Source organism: Phaethon lepturus, unplaced genomic scaffold (assembly GCF_000687285.1).
Source record: "Phaethon lepturus isolate BGI_N335 unplaced genomic scaffold, ASM68728v1 scaffold14955, whole genome shotgun sequence".
NCBI classification, from domain to species: domain Eukaryota; kingdom Metazoa; phylum Chordata; class Aves; order Phaethontiformes; family Phaethontidae; genus Phaethon; species Phaethon lepturus.
Genome location: NW_010538588.1, coordinates 66,558 through 85,642, shown reverse-complemented (window position 1 = coordinate 85,642; position 19,085 = coordinate 66,558). Strand labels below are relative to the sequence as shown.

The 19,085-nt window shown below is 38.7% G+C and overlaps 1 protein-coding gene across 1 annotated transcript in view; it reads left to right on the top strand.

Annotated features, from left to right (window-relative positions):
- LAMA4 (laminin, alpha 4) overlaps positions 1 to 13,407 on the top strand; it is a gene marked incomplete at its 5' end in the record, with an annotated part of 61,378 nt that extends 47,971 nt beyond the window's left edge. Inside the window, 10 exons of the mRNA XM_010286876.1 lie at positions 1,005 to 1,169; positions 1,849 to 2,002; positions 2,731 to 2,924; positions 4,382 to 4,571; positions 5,433 to 5,588; positions 6,425 to 6,584; positions 7,611 to 7,741; positions 10,156 to 10,249; positions 11,255 to 11,374; positions 12,825 to 13,407. Of these exons, the coding sequence (XP_010285178.1) occupies positions 1,005 to 1,169; positions 1,849 to 2,002; positions 2,731 to 2,924; positions 4,382 to 4,571; positions 5,433 to 5,588; positions 6,425 to 6,584; positions 7,611 to 7,741; positions 10,156 to 10,249; positions 11,255 to 11,374; positions 12,825 to 12,970 (1,510 nt within the window). The remainder of the gene's footprint in view (positions 1 to 1,004; positions 1,170 to 1,848; positions 2,003 to 2,730; positions 2,925 to 4,381; positions 4,572 to 5,432; positions 5,589 to 6,424; positions 6,585 to 7,610; positions 7,742 to 10,155; positions 10,250 to 11,254; positions 11,375 to 12,824) is intronic.
- Positions 13,408 to 19,085: the final 5,678 nt, after the last annotated feature.

Genomic DNA, 19,085 nt, shown 5'->3' with positions numbered 1-19,085 from the left:
CAGCAGGATTGATTGTTCTGATTTGTAAAAGTAATCCTAAATTGACCCTGAAGTAACTGAGGCACCTTTACAAAGAGCATTCATTTGGGATATATACAGTGGAACACGTTCAAAATATTTTTAGCACTGACAGACACAAATGTAAGACTAAATACAGCAGTAGGGAATAAGTCTCTCTAGCTGCTTCTTAAAAAACTTGACATCATTGTTTTATTGGTATGTTTTACTGTTGTTTTCCATGTTTAAAAATTTCTTAGAAGGTCAAATAATCAAAGCATATTTCTTCAAGAATCTTGCCTATGCAGGTACAACCAGGTCATTCTCAGTTTTCTAATGGAAATGGAGGTTCATACCTATGACTTCTGACACCCAAGAAACATAGTTTGAAAAGATGAAGGTGTGAAAAGGTGCCTTGGAATAGCATTGGGGACTGTCATGTTTCCCTGAGTGTGCTGAACTCTGAACTTGCCAAACGAGATCAATGTCTGATGCTTTAGTTATACTCAGTTTCTGATAAAAGTAATAGAATCCTTCCTGAGTTCTGCAGCAATTAATGCGTACAAAATAAGATTAGGTCAAAAACATTGAAAAAGCTCAAACATCAGTGTACTGTGGTGAAAAAGAAGGGAAAAGGGATCGGGGCATAAAGAAGAAGGATTAGCATGTGCTTAGATCTCATATTACCCAAATGGTGGCTCCATCCATTTATTAGTAATCCCTTAGTTTATCTACCTTCACTGAGTGGACTGTATTTTTTTTGGCCTTCACAATTAACCGCAGGATATTATGAAATCCATGGGTCTCTGGACTCAACTTTGCCAGTGGGTTAATTGCGCTGCTATTTGTTGCACAGCTGGAAGTGGGAAGGTCTTCTCATGACTTTGAGCACTACCATTCAATGACGTATACACAGCGTAGAGCATTTTGGGTGCATGTAATGTGCTGTCTAACTGGCATTGATGTTTCTAAAACTAGCCTACAAAATGGATGCTTTGCCTTTGCAGATATGAGCTGACTGTTGATGACAAGAAACAAAGCAAGAAGAATGCAGCAAAGGACAGAGCAGGGAAAAGTCCAGACAGTATCAAGAAGTTTTATTTTGGTGGCTCTCCCCTCAGAACGCAGCAAGCCAACTTCACTGGCTGCATAAGCAACGCTTACTTCACTAGGTGTGTAGCATCCTCCCAAACACTTTACCAGGCAGTTGCTGCCTGACAGCTCGGATAGTAGCTCAAGAGAACTGATTTACTGTCAAAATGAAAATCCCTCTCTCATTTTGTGAGGGTAGACAGTATGTGTAAATAAGTTTCTTACCCTATTCGCCACGGAATCTGTTGGCACAGACCTGCTAGGTTAAGATACTGTTAAAGTGGGAATAACTTTATGTAAATCAGCTTTCAGTACTGCACCTGGTGCAATGTGTAATTTGCATAGCTGTAATTTACATTTATATTACGTAGCTTTCAGCTTTTGAAACAAAATTATATTAAGGCATGTCACAGAAGCTGGGGAAGTTAGGAGCCTGGTCATGTGAAAATGGTCAGAACTTGTTGATCTTAATCACTTTATGAAATGTTCTTAAATAGAAGACTTTAAAGTGAACTTGATGCTGCGGATTGAGACTCTCTGTTAATGCAAGCATGGATACAACAGGCAGAGTAGTATAGGCTGCCTGCATTACCCAAACATTAACTGATAAATCTATACTTTTATCCATGATCCAAGAATGAAAAAAAAAAAAATCTAAACATCATTTAAACTATAAATGTAAAATTCTGTTATTTTTATGAAGACAATTCCAACAACTTGGAAAAAAGCTATTCTTGTCATCCCCTCTTTGAAACACAGGTTGGATCGAGAGGTTGAAGTGGAAGATTTCCAGCAGTACCCTGAGAAAGTTCAGACTTCTTTGTATGGATGCCCTGTTGAATCTCCTCCAGTTGCTCTTCTCCATAAGAAAGGAAAAAACTCATCAAAAGTCAAAGAAAACCGTAATAAAAAGGTTTGATATAAATTGTCCCAGTAACACCCTAGAGTCTTCCAAAGTTGATACACACTGTGTCATCATCAGGAATTCTCCAAATCATGGATCTAAAATGTACCACATGAAGAGTATTTCAGATATATGAAGGAAAGGATCCTATTCTTTTACACGCTCCATCACTGCAAATGACTGCCCCGACCCAATCTATCTGGCCTACACCTGCATCATTCTCTCTTACTAAAACTGTAAAACAAAATTTATGACATCTTCAAAAAAGTACTGCAGAAACAAGCCTTCTTGAATTCTTCTATATCCTAAAGGCAATAAGCTTACTTCTGTTCTCAGCTACTTCTGTGTGGCTCTTTTTACTGGGTACAATTAACATGCATTAATATAAATGTGAAAAAAAAAAACTCTTCAGCATGCAGAACTTCTAGTCCAAGCATGTCCTCTTATGCCTATAGTATAGCTGACATCATCAAAAGCAGAAAGGAAAAGATTCAATTAGGAAAACTGCAAAAGAATTGAACTGTAATTGTTAGCTACACAAGCATTTTGTTTATCTCTTCTTCTGTCCTAAATCAGCATCCATAGTTGATCTGTTCATGGAAAATTTGACTTGGAACCATTCCTGGTATTTTTGTAAGGAAAAAATATATTACTAGCTTATATATAAACGATGTTTTTATTTCTATTATGTTCAATCTTTGTTAAAATTTCTGGTTAATGCTTCTCTTTCTATGAAGGTGGGAAGAGATAAAGACAAGATTTCACAGCCTTCAACTGGCCTCAAAAAATTGTATCAAGAAGTGAATATGCAAAGAGACCCTCAGTGCCATTTGCCCATGAATCCCAAGGCAACTGAACATGCATATCAGTTTGGAGGAACAGCAAACAGCCGGCAACAATTTGATCACATACCAAAGGATTTCAGTGAAAGGTAAAGGGACCTTACAAATAAAAATTAAATGGACTGGGGAGGAGACAGATATATTAAAAGGTGTTTCAGTTGAGTAATAATAAATACAATGTGTTTCCAGTTACATCCCTTTTGTGAAGTCTTCATCTGCATTGTATAGAAACAAAATGTGTCTCCTTCCCTATTTGTAGGATGTTAGTTCTATACAGGCAATGCACCATCAGCCTCTTTATGCAAGAGGCAATGGCATTAGATCAGAGCTGGAAACGAACACAACAGTTCACCAAGAAAGGAAGCTGTTATTTGTTGAGGGGACCTTGGCAGCTGTTTAATGGTTAGGAATCTACATGGTGCAGTAGGACATAAAGCTATGAAAACCATGTCCAATTCAAGCCATAATGGAAATACAAGTAATTAATAATGAGTCCAGGTATTGTGGACATTTAATTCTCAGGCTCTCATAGAATATGCCATATGGTATGTTATGACCAACAAAGGATTTTGGTTTAATACTTTCCATGAAAGACTATACATTCAACAACACAGCACTTCCTGGAAGTATACCAGACCACTAACTGAGTGCTATTTCCTGACTTAAATAAAAAAAGCATTACGTTTGTTTTAATTCAATAGTGTTTTACTCAGGGCAGTCCTCATGGTGCCTATATGAAGAAGGAAATCCCAAACTCTAATATGTTTCTTCATCCCTACAAGACATATTTGTTTTACAACTGTTATTATAGCTTTATCATTGTAATGTGCATTTTAAAAAAACAATGACTTGTGATGTTTTAAAACAACCAATAGCAGCAAGGACCTAAGTGTGTGTGGGAATGTACACACACATGCTATGGGGCACATATAGATCCTTCAGGCAATATGAAGAATGGAAGCTAGGCTAGTTACCTGACAGAAGAAGGACGACTAATCAGTTTTGGCACTGTCCTACACTACAAAGGACAGCTTTGCCATATTTTAGACCTAAACTAATTATACCAATCACTCAAGATATCTTCACTGTTGACAGTGTCAAACCAAGTTGGTATAACTTGCCATGTTGTCTTGAACTTCACAAGAAACTACAAGGAAGGAGAAGATTAGCAGTGAGTCTGGAATAACATTAAAGATTTGTGAACTGTCCGGCCTCCATGCCGTCACAGTTAAAAAGTCCCCCAACTTTGCTGTTCAACAGGAATGGAAATGTAGTGTATATGCCGTCAGTTATTGGTGGTCTGTATTGATTTTATTCACTCCAGAGATTTTAATTTTTGAAAACAATGTCCTTGCAAGGCAGCTTCTTCTCCAATTTTAACTTCTACTCCAAAAACCAGTATGGAATGTTTCTCAGAAACAGCACTTCCATAAATGAGATGTATATTCCTTTGGATGAGAGGAAAATCTCAATCTTCCTCTACCTGCAGTTTGATTTCAGTCAAGTATATCTGCTCTAATTTTAATACTGTGTTTTTATGTGCCAGAGCTCAGTTCTCTATCAGTCTGAAAACTCACTCATCTCATGGAATGATTTTCTACGTCTCGGACCAAAAAGAGACCAACTTCATGGCCCTTTTCATTGCTCATGGCCGACTAATTTTTATGTTTAATGCTGGTCATCAGAAGATAAGGATCAAGAGCCAAGAGAAATACAATGATGGCTTCTGGCACAATGTAAGTAAAAGAAAGCAATCATTATGATGACACATGCTATCAAGGCTGCAGTAAAGACACTGCTGATGTGACAGCTCAGGGAGTTTTCATTCATGTGTTCATAACCACACCTATACGTTGAGAAACTTCTGCCAATATTTTTAAATCTTCGATGCAGCATTTTATCAAGTCATTAACCAGGGACAGGAAAGTGAATCAGCTATAAAAATCCAGCAATTCCCAACACTAACAGAAGTGACAGAAACAGGCAGAACAGTGAGGCAATTAGGAGTTAAGTTAGCTAGGAAAGAAAGGACTAGGATAACTCTGTTCAGCAAATTTCTTTGAAGTTCCTAAGCAAGGGGTACAGCTGTCTTAGGGTCTTTCTGTGGTCTATGAAAATAGAAAGATGATTTTAGAGGTCAAGGTGAATTTCCCTCTGTAGGTACCTTTCACTCCTCACTGACTACAGAGGAATTCTACCGTTACTAAGCTCCAAACTCGAGCACTTAAGTGTTAAAATCAGGCTGGATGAATCCAGACCATAAAACTGGTGAAGACCATGAAAATGCTAACAGTGATATACTGTAGCAATGAACGTATGTGAATATAAGATGGGCAGATCTTAGTAGACCTTGTGACACCTTGATTACCTCTGCCTTGTGCACCAAAATGTAAGACAGCATTTTTACTATCTAGCCTTTACATGAATGTGAAAAAAAGAGGGTTGTCCATCAAGGAATGTTGGCAGTTAATAAAACAGGCTTGTAGAGTATCATTCACAAGCTTTTCTTCTCAAACTTCTTATCTTATTCCACTGCACAGGAGCATTCCCTCAACAGATGAACGTAATCTTCAAATTTCTTTTTCCTCCCTTTCTAGGTGATATTTATTAGAGGCAAAAATACTGGTCGCTTGATAATTGATGGTCTCCGAGTACTGGAAGAGCCTTTTGGCGGTAATGCTAATACCTGGCAAGTCACTGAACCACTCTATATTGGGGGTGTAGCTCCAGGAAAAGCTGTAAAAAATATCCAGGTAAAGCAGACACCCATTACATTATCCCATACCTCTATGTACAGCTAATGAAAAAGCTGACTGTAGGGGTGAGTTCAGGCAAAGCATATTATGATCTGAATACTCAGCATATTGAGGGGCACGCAGCTCAGTTCAAGTGAATAGCAAAGCTCCCACAGGGCTGTGCTGGCGGTAGCTGGGGTAGGCTTCCATAGACTTGCAGCAGCAACTGGAAATCCAGTAGTCTCTGAGGAACAGAGAAATCCTAGTGACATCCAAGCTTAGATGAGATGGGTAAAGTCAGGTGAGATCAGTTCCACCCGAAGGTCTGAGATACAGATGAGTTTCAGAGAGATTTTAGTGTTGTCTTAGTATCTCTATTTTAAGACAGCACCTGGAAGTCAGGATTCTGCTCTACATCTTGGACACTGAAGTATATGGAAAGGAGTGCTAAACTAAAAGTGAATATAACCAAGTCTCCTTCAAGGTAATCTTTAGTGTTATGGGCCTAAAAAGACAGATACACTACTCAGAAAAAGTAGACCTCTGTCTTGCCTTGAGGGTGTGAGGTATGTATAACACTGCCCTGCTCTAGTTGCGTTGTTTCTCACGGTTTAGTAAGGATTGTTTGAGAAACAACACAAGCTGGAGTTACCTTCAAGTCATCAGAGAGACCCGAGAGGCTATGAAAAGCATCTGTCCTGCTTGTCTTCTCTGTAAACTGCTTTTTAACTCAAAACTGATGCACCAGACAATCACAGCCTTACAGCTCATAAACACGTACAAATAAGGACAGAAGAGTTTATTTCCTTCCACAAGCAGTTTATCTACTAATCACGCTTTTTTCTCTCCCTCAGATTAACTCTGTCTACAGTTTTAGTGGTTGTCTCAGCAATTTACAGCTCAATGGAAGATCACTTACTTCAGCTTCGCAGACATTTAGTGTAACGCCTTGCTTTGAAGGCCCATCAGAAGTAGGAACATACTTTTCATCAGAAGGAGGATATGTCGTCCTTGGTAATACACTACTAAAACAATGTATCCCATAATAAGACTGTAGTATTCACTGTGCTTCAGAATGGCATTATTTCACTAAAGGGTGTGGTAATTCTGAGGCTGTGACTTACAAGGATTATTAGATACAGATTGTTATTGTGGTAAGCAGCTGATGTTGACAGGTCACAATGTCACCATGAAACTTCACAAGTTGTTACATAAATACATCTGTATGTATTTCAAATAATTAGAATAATCTGACAAGGGAACAGATTATAATACGGTAAAAATTATCACAGATTTATAGAAGTCAATGTGGCTAAGACCAAGTATACCAGCAAATGGTCATCCCTTAGTTTTTTAATTAATAAATCAACATGTAACTCAAAAACCCTAAGGAAAGGCTTTCTGCATGTCTTGATAATAAACAGCATGATGCAACACATCTTTTCCATCATTTAGGCCCGTGTTCCAGGAAGTGTTTTACGAGGGGTTTTTGGTCACATAGGCTCTGACCTGAACAGGAAAGGAAACTGCATAACCCTATTCATTGGCAACACCACGAAGAATTAGGCAGTGTTTCTAATTTGCTCCCTGGCCTGCCAACAGATTGAAAAAGGGGGTTTCTTCTTCTGAATCATCAAAGCTCAAGTAAAGTCCCACTCACTGTAGAAAGACTGCTGAATGTCTAGCAAATTGCACAATAAGAAACTGCCAAAAAATACAGATCATTTACTTTCTGCTGTCCATTTCATTGCTAAGAAATATTTTTAAACAAAACACATTTTTTAAAAATAATAAGAAAAAATAAAGAAACCTTTATTAATACCTCAAACAAACATAATCAAAACAGAAGTTGAAATGGGTCATTGCCAGCACACTGTGCCATCTCTTCAAGTATGTGTACTGGCATGTGTTCCAATAGTTTTAAAGACAGAACAAGTAAGTTCCAGCCTGGGGCTTTGAACTTCCTTTTTGACTGCGAGTAGATGTACAATTTCATCACTAACTCAGTACAAAAATAATGTTACTCTTTTTCCCTCACAGATGAATCCTTCAGTTTAGGCCTGAAATTTGAAGTTGTTTTTGAAATACGTCCCCGAAGCAGCTCAGGAATTCTGCTGCACGGTCACAGTGTGAATGGAGAGTACCTGAATATGCACATGAGAAATGGACAGGTATAATGAAGGTCACATTTCCTCCAGTGCTTTCACTGGTTCCCTCCCTTCCTACTTGGACTCTGCCATATGCAGCTTTTGTCTTACAAATTTGCCATTCATTGATTCTTATTTCTCTCTTAAATATATTAACTGCTTAAATCAGGCAACCTAGATATTTCTCTTAAAATACAAAAAACAACACCTAAGACAAAATCACATCACTTTACTGATGCCAACTATAAATATTTAATGAGCAGTTGAAAAGAAGCGAGAGCACTGACTCTTTGGTGTTGCTCTTTCATCCACACATTAAAAATGTATAAGAGTTACAAGTAAGGTAACTGTTGATGAATTTTTATTTCTTGTTTGTTAAAAGAGAAGTCTGAGTTGCGCTCAGTCTCTTCTTGCTTTAACATATATGTGTGTGATGGAGAGAATGAGGGAAAGTTCTGATTGTCTGTTGATCTGGTTTCTAGAGCCTCTGGATTTTTGTAAGGCTGTCAGTTGAATGAGAGGTTTGAGATGAACTTACCAGACAGTTGTTGCTGTTGCTATTTTTTTATTATGTTCACCACTAAAATCTAGATCCCATCATGCTACACGTTGCACACATACAGTAATAAGTTGCAGTGTAAGTGGACAAAACAAACAAAGGTTTAGAGCAGGGGAATAATTTTTTTTCTTTTTTGCAGGAAAGAAACTTAGGGCATGGTCAAGAGACTAAGCAGTGTGAATACTCTTTAACCACTGCAATGCACTACCCAGTATCTAACTGTCAACAAAAGTGGAAGAGTATTTAAGTGAGGCTAGCTGTACCTTGCTTAGAAATGCAACACTTGAGGAAACATGCTGTCACCTCTCTTACCAGAACAGGAACCTACAGTAGAGTGACTGAGTGGACAGTTTAACATGGTGATTCACCCTATCCTAAAGCTGATGTCTAATATAAATGCCTAAGTGATCTGTCATTCAGAGAATCTATTTTTCTGTATTGACTATAAAGAGGACATCAGGTGCTTCAGTTAGGCACCTAAATTTTGACAGCTGATCAGGTAAGATAAAGCCCATTCTCACAGCTGTAGCTAGTCCCTGGTGAATTAACAAAGAACAACTTAAAGCACCTTGCATCACTAGGTATCATGCCACACTTAAAGGTTGCATCTATATGTATACAAGTGGTCCAGCCTAGTACTTGTTAAGTAAAGAGCTGATGGAAGGTTTGCATGTCCAGAAACTTGTCTGGTTTTCCAACAGTTGGGCTAACAAAAGATTTTGCTTCACTTACTGCTTCAAACCTCACTTCCTGTATATGCAACTCATAAACAAAATTCACCCTGGAAAAGCAGCTCTTCTCTGCTTGTCACTGCAACAGGTATGCCAGTTACCTTCTTAGTAAGCATTTGTGTTTTTTACCGTTAACTATCTGCTCTTTTTGAATGCATTAGCAAAGACTTATTTTGCTGGACAAATAAGAACAATCAGCCCCTTTAATTCATTTTTTTAAATTTAGGCATCTCTGTCAGTACAGCTTGCCTGTGTGATTTGTTAAGGAGCCACTTTCGTGATTTTGCATTTGCTTTAATTGCTTCTATATATTTTGTGCAAGGGTGGATGAAAGAGAACATGAGGACCACTTCATTTTTGTTTGCTGGTGTCTTTGTGGAAACAAAGTTTAAAAATTTCTTAGTTACAACTATATTGAAACAGAGATCCTCTAAAATTAAATAGAAGTTGTTTCCTTGCAACATTTTCGGTCAACAAGGTGCCAGCATTAGCAGGGACAACTTAGACATTTGAAAAGCCTGAGTGACACAGCATTTGGAGTTCTCTGGCAATCACCGCTGGGAATCTGGTGCCCTGCAATAAGGACACTATGCTGCACGTACCATTTCCAGAAAGATATTAATCCACGTAACTAAAGCAGAGATTAAATTCAGAATTAGGTTCACTTTCTAGCTCTGCCAGAGATTTGCCGGCAAATTGTACAAGTAACTTAAAAGTCATTCCTAAGTTCCCTATCCTTTTCTCACATGTTGTCTGTTTATACTTGGTTTTTTTAATGACTGTTTTCCTTACTAAGTGGCTAGCAAGATGCCAAAACATCATCTGATGCCTCTAAACACTAATTTACCACACAGGAAACTATAGAGTAGCAGTACTAGAAAATTTGAGTGAAATTAGCTGTTATTTTTTAATCTTTTCTTGAACTCTTCCTTGAGTTCAGATCAGAAATATTGCAGAGCTACTGAATCTGAAAAAAAAAAAAATCTGTGCATTAGAAAGGTGATTTATTTTAAAGAATTTCATGAAAGTGTTTTTCTTTCACTTATATACTAGACATGTTTTGAGCAGGAATTACAGCATTATTATAACAGAAGGAAACGAGAAAACAGGAGGGAGTTTACAGTGAGGACTACATTATTTTCCTCCAGGTTACTGTGAAACTGAATAATGGAATCAGGGATTTTTCAACTTCAGTGACACTGAAACAGAGTCTCTGCGATGGCAGGTGGCACCGAATTGCAGGTCAGTAAAACATGATCATCCCCTAAGTAGGGTGACAGAGCCCAGTTCTCCTGCCCCAAACGGTCTCCCCCTCCACAGGCTAGTACACTGGGAATGCAGTCATATTCTCAGTTCTTCCCTTTCACCTGTCAAGACACAAATTTGTGTGAGACAGTTGTATTCCTCTCTCAGATATAGAAACCGTAGAGCTTCCTGAGAGGGCAAGCACAAGTCCCTACAAAGAACAAGCAAAGGTGGAAGCTCCTTGTTCAAAGAACACAAGACAGCCTAGCTGAAATGTTGGCAACCTTTCCCAAGTCACATACCAGATGCTATTATTATTTTCCCAATTAGAGGTTAAATAAGTTGGTAGAATGTAGTAAGCACAAGTATATGCTGCCCTTAAAGGGAAAATAACAGGACAGATCTGGAGAGCCCCTGCCTTACAAAGAGGTATCTCTACAGTCAGGATTTTGCCCTGGACCAGCCAGCCTTTCTTCTTTCCCAGGTTTGAAAGTCAAAGAGTACTTCTAAACACCAGGTACTTTGAACTCCCCTGCCTTCCTGCCTAGATGCTGACTTAGGATGCCTCTCAGTGTCGCATCCAAAGGAGATCTGAGTGTGCACCCTTTCCCCATGCCTTCTGGTTTCCCTTTGAAGGAAACCCAGGCACACAAGCAAGGAGGAAACCTCACTGCATTCTAAGACATCCCCTACTGGGAATGATTTGGCAAACAGTTTTACTAAGACACATGCCATTGTATGCTCATACCCTGCAGCCTAGACACAGCTGCCAGGAATCAAGAGCCCCACTCAGAAGCTCCCGTGCTCCCACACTCTTATCTGCCATTGGCCCTGCTCTATGCCAGAATTCGCCCACATACTGTCACTGGTACTGATGGCTCACGCCCAGTCTTGCAAACACTAAATCAAACTACTCGAACCAAACAGATACTCCTGTCTGTCACAGAAATCTCATGTGTTAGTTCTTACAATCTTCTTGATAGCTGTTCTTTCTCCTTTCAGTTATTAGAGATGCTAATGTGGTGCAGCTGGATGTAGACTCTGAAGTCAACCATGTGGTAGGGCCACTAAATCCAAAGGCAATTGACCACAGGGAGCCAGTGTTTATTGGAGGTGTACCAGGTAAGTTTTTGGCAGCTTTTTTTGGTACATTGTTCTCAAATTTCAACAGAGATTCCAGAGAAAGCGCATAGACTTAGTTTTCATTTCAAGAAGAAAACATATCTCATGTGAACAACCTGGTAAAATTCAAAGGCTCAAGAGCTGATCAGAAATGTTTTGCCTCGAGTTCTCAAAGGAAAAAAAGTGCTGCTTCATTGAAATGAAAACATTCACAGTTGCTGGAGGGTCAGGTATGGACTCAGTAGAGAAGTCAGCTAGCTTGGAAAAAAAATAGCTTTTTTCCACTTTACTTTCCAGTACGGACTTAACGTTCTTTTAAGAACTTTATTTATTTATGAGATTGGAAACTCCCTGTCACTGTAACTGGAGTCCCAAGGTTTTGCTGCTGGTAGGCTTCTTTCGTCTTCTTCGAGCAATGGTGTCTTGGAACACAAGACAAAACAAGAAGATTCTTTTTCTGTCTAGTGAATTCTATTGCACAGATGTCTTGTAATGTGAATTTGTGACTCACAGACCATCTGTGTAGTGTGGGCCAAGATTACTACATTTACTTCCCTTATTCAACAGACAGAGATACTCTGTTGGGGTTCATATACAAACTGTAATCAACACTACGTGATTTGATTTTTAAGTCATCTCCTGTACATTTCTCATTGAAAACATGCAGCATTATTTCTCTGTGCCTTGCATGTCAATCGTGAACAGCTCTAACTACAAAATTTATTATATTGCTCATCTTGGATTAGTGGCTTGAGTGCGTGATGTTCTCATCCATCCCACACTTCCAGGAGGAAAAATGAGCCTAAGGAGAATAATAAAATCTATGTGCAGATGCCTGTTCACTCTTTAAATACAAACTGGAATTTTATTAGGACAGAACTCTACCCAGAGAGGTAATATGAAGTGGTAATTGCAAATGCTGTTCTGCTTCATAATAGAGCCTTCTATTTCTACATTAATTATAGAATACTAAAGCAATGCCATATATTGGCTCTATAATGCTATTATCACCATGGCACAGAAAAATCTTACAATGAACTTCACAACAACAAAGATATAATGCTAACTAATACCATGTAAATACAGTAAACCAAATGCAAACTAACAAATCAGACACAGAGGACAATATATGTAATGTTAAAAGAAATTATAAACATGCACCCTGGGATTCCTCTACTCTCTTAAAGGAAATCACAGTTGTCAAAAAATGCAAGATTGGGCCTCCATTGACTATGTAGTATCATGAGTTTTACATAAATGTAGGTAAATCCCCATACCTACTCTAATGGCCTCCAGGACACTGGCACTAGGCCAGACATTTTAAAAGACCTGTCACCAAGATTCACCAGAGCTGTAGTTAGTAGAAAATTGAAAAGATTCTGCCACCAAACTGATTATTTTGGTTATCATGAGCCCTGATTTTTATTTTTCTAAAATTTGCTTCTTCCAGAGTCTCTGCTAACATCCAGCCTGACTACACGCAACTCCTTCATTGGCTGCATTCGTAACTTCATGATTGATGAAAAAACAGTGAGTTTTAGTAAAGCCGCTTTGGTTAGTGGTGCTGTAAGCATAAACACGTGTCCAGCAGCCTGACAGTGCACTGCATCAATCCTGTAAAGTTCCTTAGACCACAGAAAGAAATATAGAACAAAAGAAACCATGTTCATCAAGAGAAGAAGAATGAAAATATCCATCTAGTATCCATCTACAGAAAGCAGCATGTTTAAGGGTCACTTCTAATGTTTATGTGCAAACAAAAATCACTGAAGAATAAAGGGCTGTTGCTTCTGCACTTCTCCTACTATACCACAAGAGTGAGCTTTACCATTTCTTATAGTGTATGTGTGGCCAGTCTGTTACATGAAAACGTGAGATTATACGAGAAATGAAAATTATATTAAATATGTTACTTTCGAGAGAGATCCTCTACATCATTTCATTCCATACCTTAGGTCACCCTTTGTTTCACAGGAAATTATCTGCTAATGCATGTTAAAGAATAAAGCTAGATAATAGACTTACATCACAAATAACTGTGTTCAAAGATTTTTTTTTTTTCCATTCAACTCATTTATATATTCCTCCATTAAAATGGGGGGCAGAGAGCATACCAATTATGTAAGCTTACAAACAATTAAAAGCTAAAATTTTTATTCCACTTCTAGACTTCAAGGCTATGTTCTAGCACAACATGAAGTTAGGATGTATATCTTTTAAGACAGACACTTCATACAACTGATCACTTACCTAAACTAGGTAATTTTAGAGCAATACCTGCCTTATGTAGGAAAGGTGAAGAGAGAAAATTCAAAATTTTAAGTTTTTTCTCTATATTTTTAAACGCACTTACATACGAACACAGCACTAAATCCACAATCTGATTGTGATCTCATTTGCACTAATGTAACACAAGTAAACACAAAGTGCAGAAAGAATCATAGTCACAGTTTCAGGCAAATCCCTTAGCACATAAAATCATCACTTCTTTGTGAGACTGCTGCAGGACTTCAGTTTACAGCAGTAATCCTCAAACCAGGAACATGTTCGTGTGGAATGTATCCCAGAAGATAGGCTGCTGCAGGGGAACTGCGGGTGGAATAGGAAGATGTAAACAGAAGGCAAAGGGCTGCAAATCTGAGCTATGTCAAAACCATGGAAGGTAATACTTGGCTTTAGCTCACAGTAGGCTTGAACATCAAATAGACACAAGTCACTTGCAAAACTTAGCCTCTTCAGGGATAACCTGCAAGGCATCAAAGCCATTTAGGTTTATTTTCTTTAAGGAATAAGCTACTGTTGACAGAAAGTTTTATGATTGTTGGGCAAATTATTGTTAGAACCAACTCAAAATATGAGCAGCTGCAAAGCAGGAAAGGACAATACCCTGCAGACTAAAAATTAATAGGAGCTCATCTGGAAAACACACCAGTGACAACTGGAATGCAAAGATCTTGAATCTATGGACAGCTGGAGGAACCACCAGAATAAGATACATGTGTCAGCACCAATCAGTAGCTTCCTTACTACTCTCTCAGTAGGAAAAAGGTTTTGACAGATTGAAGTGGTCTTGGCTCGCTCTGGGTAAAGAACTGCAAGCTGTGTACAGGCTGGCACAGGGAGTCTCTGGCAGCTGGGACCACACCACTGCCTCTCCATTTGTTTCTAGAGTCCAGTGTTGGCTGGTGAGTAGACAAGAGAAGATGGTGTGGCTCCAGCAGCCACTGCCTCTCTTTCCACCAGTCTTGTCAGCTCTGCTCGTGCTTTTAGCCTCATGCCTGTTCTAACTGCCTTCTCCTGGACACGTGTCCCATTCTGTTCCCTGCAACTCTCGGGCAATATGCTCCCAGGACTGATTCCCTTTCCAACCACATAGGAGGGCCCCCTACTTCTGGGAGTGGTATATAGCCCCCTTTTTTCATCACTCCATAGCCCACTGTTCATACCTCAGAAGGAAGCAGTAAGAGTACCCCTCTGCAGTCTCTCTGAATCGAGCACATCACAGGTCCCCAAATCCAGTTGCCTTCAAATGCCATCTTTGTCTCGGATACCAAAACTGGTATGCCCACTCGACTCTTTCCTGCTCCAGCTACTATCCAGACTCTGAACAGAAAATATTTAGGGCTTTTGGTCTGGGAATTTTTTTATTATTAGGGTTAAGGGGGAATGTTCTCAGATCAGTAAGCTGGGTTCCCAATAGGTACCAGAGGCCATGATGGTGTCAGGGCTGTACAGCTGGGCGCAGGGGTAAAAAAGGAAGTCTCTCTCCTTCCAGTGGCAGCGAGTTGTTAAGATTGGCTTGATCAATCTCATGATGCCACAGCCTGAGCTAAGCTTCCCCAGGTCCTGGTCTCCAGGACCCTGTTGCTGGAGAGAAAAAAACAGCAGATTCCCTGCTTAGATGACAGGTTCATTACAAGGATTACTGAAATTCTTTTCAAGGTTGTCTGCAGCTGTTAAGCTGAGATAGCCAGGAATAGCATATGCTTGTGCCCCCTAAGAGCATCACAGTTTAGTGAATTCTGGTATTAAGTGGAGTGTTGTATGTTAACTAGTACACACATACTCAGAACATTTTTCCATCTTACACCTACTTCAAACTAAAGTATATTTTCTTATATCCACATACAAGCTCTGTGAATAAACAGTATTTTTCTTAGATGTATCTGCTGCAAAGAGATTGGGTTTTGTTCAGTGGATTTACATTTAAGAATGACTTTTCTAATTAATCAGCCCTTTGCATATTTTACATACGGAAAACTAAAAATACAGTAAAATAGCATGTGAATAAAAAACACATTAAAATTAATAAACTGCTACCGTTCAATTTACTTCTCTCTACTATATCACCAGCTAATCAAACACAGCAGTATTTGTAGAGGGTATCTTCCTCAGTTTCACTTTCTAGGCCCCAGAGATGCAGGTTTTACCTCTGCAGAGCAAGGTTTCCAAAGAACAATACTACAAACCAGAGGGTACTTGCAGACTTGGGAGAGAACAGAGAATAATGTAAATTTCCCTGCCCCCAGCATCCACACGGACCTTGGAATTATAATTCCATTATGCACCAAAGAAAGTCTGTATGTGATACATTACATTACACACACCTCCACATTCATTCCAAAGCTCCTGGTGTTTAAGAGAATGCAACTGCCTAAGCAGAAAGCTTCCCAGAACTCAATTTGTCTTCTGTATCTATCTTAAAACTTATAGATCCAAAGTATAAAACTTTTCATCTACAAAGATTTGGGAAAAAACTCCAAGTTCTGAGGTACATTGTCAGATTGTCCATTTGCATTTTCAATGTGAGTATAACTATCTCAATTCTGCAGAAGGCCTATAAAAAAACAAGCACTGACCCTAAGGAGATTATACCTTTTCTCTGCCACCTTCAAGGTTTTAGTAAGTGTTGTTATAGCCATTACCTAAATCAGGGCTACAACTACTCTGTTATTATATCATGGAATATTCTGAAATTTGGCATTTGCATGTCTGTATAAGAAAGAATCCAATTTCAAGTTGAAATACTCAACAAACTGCTTCAAAATAAAGTATTTAATCAGGATCTCTGACTCCTCTATCTCTTATTTCTGAAGATCTGTAGAGATCTCCCATAGTTAAAGGTTCTTATCAACGTCTCCTTCTCCTCAAGGATCAAGAGTATGGACAATAGCCTGAAAAGGAAAATGAAAGATGAAGGGTTATAGGTCTGACAGTAATTCCTCATTCCAGCCATTCTAAGTTAAAAAAAAAAAAAAAAAAGAGAACCTTCATATGTTGACTAAGCCCTGATATAAATCAAAGAATAACATTAGTTCAAATTCCAGTGTATTCTCCCTAGAGCAGCATGTGGCCTAAATAGTTAAATGACTGTCATTAAAAAGATGCTGAAAGCATAGCACGTATTTAAGTTGTGATGTACATATGGGTCCTGTTGTAGTTGGGACTTATTCACAGACTCACAGTGGTCCATGTCAGCTCATTGTCTCTCAATAACATAGCAAGTTATTCCTACAATTCAGTTATTCAATTCATGTTCCAAAGCTGTGGAACACTACTACTATATAGCATCAGAAACAAAAAGTTACTGAGAAAATAAGGCTAAGAAACACATATTAGCATAAGACTGTTAATTAAATTATTAACGTAGGCAAAAAGTCTCAGAGGGGACCTGACTAGATTCATGCTAGATTCACACCATTCTACTACGGTAGATGAAGTACAGCTTCATCTACAATGAAACAAAAAGTCAGTATGTGATTATTTCTTCCACATAATTGAGCTGCCCGTTTCATTAATCCTCTGAGCACATGCATCAAGCCAAACTGGTTATTACGCATCCATTTCCCACCCTTGGACCGCCTTTGGAAGCTAAAAAATATTCCCATGTGAATATGAATCTCAACTGCATCTCAGATTCACAGTGTTTCCATGCTCAGTGAGAATAATCACTTTACATTTGCCATCACAGACCTCTTAATAGCATATTGGAAGCCAAAGCACATGGTTTCTTCCTGCAATCTCATGTTCAATGGAGCAAATTCCATTACATTGAACCTTCACGGGACATAGAACACAAAAACTACAGCTAACTGAAAGAACAAGTAGAGAAGTATAGCTAACTACACAAGAAAACACACCAGATATATAAATTAAGCTTTAGAATGCTTACAAGCAATACTGTACTGCTTTTAGTCCAAGTAAGGCCAAAAAGAAGGGAAGACTTTAAGGCCATGATGGCAAGAAACAGTTTCACATCTAGCAGCTAAAACAGATCCACAGCCTATAGGTTCAGACCAGTTCAGGTAACCTCAGAGAACAAATTGAGCTATAGGTTATGTCTAGTCTGTCCAGAGAGAGAGATGAGAAAGTCTAGCTGCTTTCCTGTTTAATATTCATGTAGTTTTACACTGGTGATTCTTTTATAAAAGTGTTTGAAGAAGTATTACTCTATTCATGCTAAACTTTCTACCAGCCTGTAACACCGAAGCCATTGGTCCTTTGCAACTTCAGACATGAAGCTGGAGTAAGCTTGGGCCACTCAGTACTTTTACTTAAGAACAATACAGATTTCCAGTAGATTGAGTGTTCTCCTTCAATTAAGTTTTTAAAAATTAATCTTGATATGTATTCCTTATATATAATGCATTACTATACTGTATTTGCTGCAATAGATAGTTAATCTTTCCAGGAAAGTTTTTTAAAATAGTAATTTAGTGTAACTTTATATTCCTGGGAACTCTACAGGATCCTAGGTCATGTCCAGGAGTCAGCACCATGGTTTCTCCAGAGCAAATAGAGAATTAAGATACACTGAACTTCAGATTTCTATTAAGAATTTCACTTAGCAAATTTAGTTTGCACACCAGCACTAGAAATAATATATTTGGAAAAAAGTATATTTTGTTTGATAGTTTTAGCCATAAAACCTAATGAACTGGTTTGCATGGAAGCACTTTTGTTTTCCCACAGGAAGCAGAAATGCCATCTGTGTCACCAGAGAGCTTTCTGCAAGCAATTGTTTTACGTTTCACACGTTCTTTACATCATTTTGCAGCATAGCTATGCTGTGGACCAGTCTTACCATGCTGAGACAATAGCATCTCTCCATTTCTCGTCTCTCATTTTTAGTCCCAAAGTTGCTATGTTCAACACATAGGCAAAAACACCTCCTGATTGCACTGTGGACAATTATTTGCACAAGAAATATGAAACTGAGCTTAAATTGAAACATAATTTGCAAGCTTCACGGGATAGTATGTCATTACAGCATTTCTACATGACCATTTTTTCATTTAATTTTTCATCTTTATTTTCCTATCACTTGGCACATTCCACACCATCATTCTGAATAATGTATTTGGCGAATATAAAACATACCTTATCACACATTTGGCCATAAAAGGTAATGAACTGTATTGTAGGGAATTTTTTTCACAGAAAAAGTTCATTTTAGGTCCTTGCCATGTCTCCTCTATTTAGGCTTTAGCAGAGACCCTGTAGCCCCTGACAGGCTCACCCTCAAGACCCTCAGCGCATTTCTGAGTACCTCACCATGTCCACTGTTCCTGTACTGCCAAACAGGCAAGCAGACACCTCACTACTCCCTCAGCTGCTCTCAGGGCACGCTTAACCTTACACCAAACTTTGAATCTTCTGGCAGCAGTCGTGCACATCAGCATCAACACCCAAAGGCCTCTCCCTCTAACTG